Raw genomic sequence first — 6000 nt, forward strand, 5'->3', positions numbered from 1 at the left:
AATATTGCATAAGACCGCAAAGCAAAATTCTTATTAGTTTCTGAGATAAAGCACGGATCAGTTGAAAAAGGGTCGTTTTAGCCCGGTATAGATGTGGCCATAAAATCCAAACCCGATCTAAAAACATGAAACCCTACTAGGGGTATTGTAGTCTTAATATGTACTTTCAGAAAATGCCCACTAGAAGTTGTTTGTATTTTCAGTGTTGCACAGTGTTATTGCCAATACATAAAACCGTTTCACAAAATATAAAGAAGATGATTTAGATGCACAAGCAGGACTTTACATATGTGCAAAGTTGACTGTTCGAAATTGTCATACATGTCAGTGGCTATATCAAAACGTGGAAATGTATGTACAAATTAGGGGAAAGAGTTATTATAGTCCCATGGAAGACAAAATATTAAATTTCAGCCATTTCTGTAGGATAGTACGGCTATAATCCTGAAAACCCCAAAACTCCGGAGGTACCGTTCTAGTTGGGCTACATAAAACGTGGACCAGTACTGACAAATTTCTGGATAGAAGTTTAGTAGGCCCAAAGAGGACTAAATATGTATTAAATTACTTCTGTTTCTATATGATAATGTAGCTAAAACCCTGAAAAATTGGGCGGTACCGTTCTATGAGGGGTAATCCAAAACGTCAACCAGCACTGACACATTTCCGGGGAAGTTTTGTAGGCCCAAAGAAGACTCAATACTATTCTTTAATCATTTTTTCGTTCACTCTGGTCCATACTTTGCACATCGTAATATTTCTACGCGACATAGATCGTCCAAATATACTTTAATGAATTTCATCTAATAAACAAAAAAATATATTTAAAACTAGCACAACACATTTTGACAAACAATTAAGAGGCGGTCCGATACACTGTGGTTCCACTTGTATGGAAAGGAGTGCCAAAAATAGTTCTAATCGAGCTATCGCATCGAAATTTTAAACATAGATTTACAACGAGGCAAGATGATAGAAAAAAATTTGAGTGGATGTAGGTCCACATTTAGGTATAGCCTCCTTATAAAGGTACCGCCCGATTTTTCGTATTTTGATGAATTTTCCAATTGATTTGTTTGAAATTTCGCATTTTGAGTTCTCAGTGAACAAAATACTCCCAACATTAGTAAAACTCAACATAAATTTATAGTACTGATTTTAAAAGTACTAAATAAATTTATTTACAAAGAATTTATTTTTAAAGAAGTTAGAAAACTATTTATGAATATTTTTTTACATAAAAACATTGTCAATGCTATCAACTATAAGTTTAAATCTGGAAATTGTACATTTACCTCTTTATTTTTTTATAATTTCACTCATAAGCTTTGTGGATGTATTTTACGTTTTTATGCCACCACTTATAAAGTTCAACTTTTTCGACTTTATTTGACATAGTACCACTGTAAATTGGCAAAAATTTTACTGGATATTAACAATTTGAGGTGTTTATAATATTTATTTCATAAATTTTCAATTTTTGTCCACGGGCGGAACCACAGTGCGATATGGCCCTCTTCGAACATAAACTATGTTTGGACCGATATAATAAAAATTTCTACTACATACAAATTTTTAATTTCGATAGACTATATCAGTCAATCTATACTATATCGACTCTGAATTTTATCCTGGTAACAAATACGGTGGCACAAAAACGTGGTTTAAGCTAAATCGTTGGTGTTTTTATAGCAACAACTGCACTGTGTGGTTGCGTGGGGACAAAATAACCATAACTACACAAATTTGTTTTAATACTCGTATTTCAAACTTCACACCAACAGTTTATTCCCGCATTTCGGATTTCACCACACTATTGACATCCCAGCGAAAAGTTTGCCTCCAAAGAGGCAGTTAAATGATATGTACAAGTGATTTGGAAGTGCATCAAATTATGCATTTTCACTCATGATTTTTACAAGGGAGTGACCCCGGAAAGAGGCACTCCATTGCACCGCATTTTAACTGACCCTTTGGCATTGCATTTTAACTGAACCTTTGGCACTGCATTTTAACTGACCTTTGGCATTGCATTTTAACTGACCTTTTGGCATTGCATTTTAACTGACCCTTTGGCACTGCATTTTAACTGACCCTTTGGCATTGCATTTTAACTAACGCTTTGGGGTAGAATAGAGGCAGTCCAAAGCACGTGTTTTGATACAGGCATTCTGCGGAAATTGTGCAAGCCATTGCAAAATATGCCAGAACAAATATAATGCATTTATTATTTGTGCAAAACAAAAATATTAACAACTTTATTACATTAACACAAATTATGAAAATTCTCCATTGAATTCAATCGCAAACATGCGTGTTTCCTCCCCTCTCCATTTAATCCAAGCTGAACTGTTTTTGTTTCATCTGCTAAGTGGGTTGTCTTCCCATCACCAGTTATGTTTTCGACATGTACTCCAACAGCACTCCATTCGGAAATTTTCTTCTCGTGAGTTACCGGAAAAATGTTCACAAATTAAATATTATTTAGTTTGTATTAACAAATGTTTGGACATGTTAACACGCTTATCTCTTTTTGGAAAATGAAAGCCGCTGCCTGTAGAGATGTACAATCTGATTTATGTACATATAGGGATCTCTAACAACTGCTAATAAAATGTAGCGAACGGAGTGCCTTTTTCACGACTCCGTTTGGACTGCATCCGGATGCTGTAAATTGTGAGGAATTGGAGTGCCTTTTTCACGACTCCGTTGAACTGCATCCGGATGTTGTTAAAATGTGACAAGTGGATGTGATTCTTTGGATTGCATCCAAATGCGGTTAAAATGTGAGGAATGGAGTGCCTTTTTCCCGACTCCGTTTGAACTGCATAAAAACATGCCGTGAAGGAACTAGTCTACATTGCACTACTTCCAATTTATTTTGCTGGGATATTTATTAGATTGTCGTTTGCAAATATACTGAAAATTGCGTGATAGAGGCATTTTACAACAATGACATGTTCTGAAGAGTTGTGTATTACATTCCACCAAATATTTTTCCAAAAGAAATCACTATGAAAAAATTTACGGTTTTGGAGATATGGTGCGAAATGTATACAAATTATGAAAATTTTCGATATTTTATAAAATTTAAGGCAATAAATGTAGTTTTTCGAGTTAATTATTTCTCCAAATATTTTGTCCTTGCCCTTTTCTACAAATTTCCTTCAGAGGTCAGATGAAGATTTACATAGGTTTCAGAGATATAGCCCAGAATTGACTTAAAAAGTCAATATTTGATGGGGCCATAAAATCCGAGCTAGATCTGACACAACAAAACCCAACTAGGGTTTTTGTTGTTTGGGTCTGTACTTTCAAAAAATCCTTAGCTCAAATTGTTTGCACAAGATTATCTTAAAAGTGTTACATAGTGATATAAACCACAATTGGCGAGTTATAAAAGGGTAAACCTTGGTTTCAACTATGTTAAATTTTCAAAAATATTGCCGAAATACACTCGCTAGCATAAATGTTCGGTTGCAAAAATAAAACGTTCTAGCTCAATTATTACAACAGACGGACAGATGGAAATGGCTAGATCGACTCTGAATTCTATCCTCCACCATAGTATGGTAACTTCATACTATGGTGGAGGGTATAAAAGCCAAAAAGTTAAAACACACTTAAACCACTATTTGTTAAACGATTTAAAATAAATTCAATCATTTGTCATAGACAAAGACCCCACAAATATTTATTAAAAGCCCAGCGAATTAAATCATTAACGGGAAAACCAACCTCCAAAATTCTTCGCCTTCAAAAAATATTAACAAATTAAAAATTCATTATAAAATGAGCAGTTATTCATGGCAAAGACCACCTTCATGATTTCAATTTTGATTTGAATCTAATTAAAGTATCGAAGGAGGAGGTCATGTTTCCACCCCGCTCCACTAACATCAATGAAATTGATGGTTGTAGAATGACAACCATAATCATAAATTTGCTTCAAGGTATTTCATCTATCTATCTGTCAGTTTAAAATCAATTCCAAAGACGTCAAGACCACGGCATAGAACGGAAATCGAAATCAAAACAATGCCGTCTAAAACTAAGAGCAATATCATTGGTTTGAATAAATTCCTCTTACAAGCAGATATTCTGGCAAAATCTATTGGTTTAATACCCTATGATGAGCAGGTAGCAGCGGCGGTCGGAAAAAAACAGAAACGACAACACAACCACTACGAGCTGCTAATGAAATTCATTTTCATCGTCAATATGGTGAATATGAATTTTGTTCTCATCTCGGAAATCATCTACGTCCTGTTGGCCATGAAAAATGGCAATAATTTTGTGGAGGCCACAATGAATCTGTCATACATTGGTTTTGTTTTTGTGGGCGATATTAAAATCATCAGTGTGTTGCGTAAAAAACCTCTGCTAACAATTCTCATGAAGGAAATTGAAAATATTTATCCCAAGGATGTGGATTTACAAAACGCCTATCAAGTTCGTCGCTACGTTTGGCGTTTCAATTTAATCAGCCTGGGTTTTGTGGTGGTCCATGAGATTCTCATTTGGTTCTATAATCTCTACATTGCTGTAAGCTATTTAATCTATGAATGGTGGTTGAGTGTACGCATTATACCTCGCACCCTGCCGTATTATTGTTGGGTACCATGGCAATGGCAAGGACACTGGTCGTATTATCTTATGTATGCATCGCAAAATTTCGCCGGCCACACTTGCATGTCAGGACAGCTAGCCAATGATTTGTTGCTGTGTGTGGTGGCGACACAAATTATAATGCATTTTCAATATTTGGCTAAACGCTTGCGTGACTATCGTCCGACGGGATGTTATGCTGAAGATTTGCGATTTTTGACGGAAAATATCCAGTATCACCAGGATGTAATACAGTAAGTATGCAAAACAAAGTTATTTTATTGTTTTTTTCTTCAGGAGAGACATGTGTCGTGATTGGGAGGCATTCTGACCTTGAGAAACTGACTGCTTCGATCTTCAGAGTGTCCCGTTTCCCCACAAAACCGGTGGCAAAAATTAAATCAGCTTGTGCTGTTCACCTTGGCGTAGCTGAGACAACCCTTGCCATTTACCACGCTTCGGGAAGTATTAAGGTTGTTAACGACACTCGAATCCTGGTTCAATACCACGGCTAAAATTTCCGTCTGCTCCAAGCCCTTTAGATGATTATCGGCTCGCATAACATTTTCTGGTTAGAATAACATTTGCTGGGTAAAATCTTTCGTGTATGTCCACCGAATATCCTATTAACTTACAATGATTGAGGACCACTCTGACCTTGGGGAACTCCCTGCTTCGATCTATGGAGTGACCGTTTTCCAGACAGATACCGGTGACAAATATGAGGTCAGCTTGTGCTATTCACATTGGCGTAGTTGCTTGCCTTATGTAGTGAGACAACCTTGTCCATTTACCATTCTCTGAAACCTTGTCAATTGCCTTTCCATTGTTAAGGAAAGGAAGGTGCACAGTGTTGCCTCTTCCATACAAAAGTGGACAAAAATAGAAGACGTTGACGTGTGTTGATGATTTTTTGCACAAGCACTTACGAGGGCACAGGAATGCAAAATATCAACTTTGGTCCACATCGGTTCAGATTTGTATATAGCCCCCATATCGAACATTGGTGGCGTCGTTTTTATTGGGATAGCTAATACAATTTTGTTTTTTTCAAAATAGTTTGGCTTAATCCCATTGTTGTTGTTTTATTATTTTATATATATTTTCCCGATTTTGCTACAACTCGTTAAATTTTGATCGAATAGCCTTCCAATTTAGTATGTGTTATTTTCTTAGGCCCGTGAATAGCTACACTGATTTTCACAAAAATCGGTTCCGATTTGGATAAAGCCTCCAAATATATATCTTTCTCCGATTTTGCAATAACTCGGTCAATTTTTTAAAAATAACCTTCAAATTTAACATTAGATTTTATCTTAGACCCTTTTTCAGATTTTGACAAAAATCGATTTAGATTTGGATATAGCTCTCAAATATATTTTCGCCCGATTT

At 35.9% G+C, this 6000-nt stretch overlaps 1 protein-coding gene across 1 annotated transcript in view; it reads left to right on the top strand.

Annotated features, from left to right (window-relative positions):
• Positions 1–4862, top strand: part of LOC141388150 (putative odorant receptor 85d) — a gene marked incomplete at its 3' end in the record, with an annotated part of 28560 nt that extends 23698 nt beyond the window's left edge. The window contains exon 2 of the mRNA XM_073958188.1: positions 3954–4862. Within this exon, the coding sequence (XP_073814289.1) occupies positions 3954–4862 (909 nt within the window). The remainder of the gene's footprint in view (positions 1–3953) is intronic.
• Positions 4863–6000: the final 1138 nt, after the last annotated feature.

The sequence above is a fragment of the Musca autumnalis genome, unplaced genomic scaffold (assembly GCF_047663935.1).
Source record: "Musca autumnalis isolate F117 unplaced genomic scaffold, ASM4766393v1 scaffold_613, whole genome shotgun sequence".
Taxonomy (NCBI): domain Eukaryota; kingdom Metazoa; phylum Arthropoda; class Insecta; order Diptera; family Muscidae; genus Musca; species Musca autumnalis.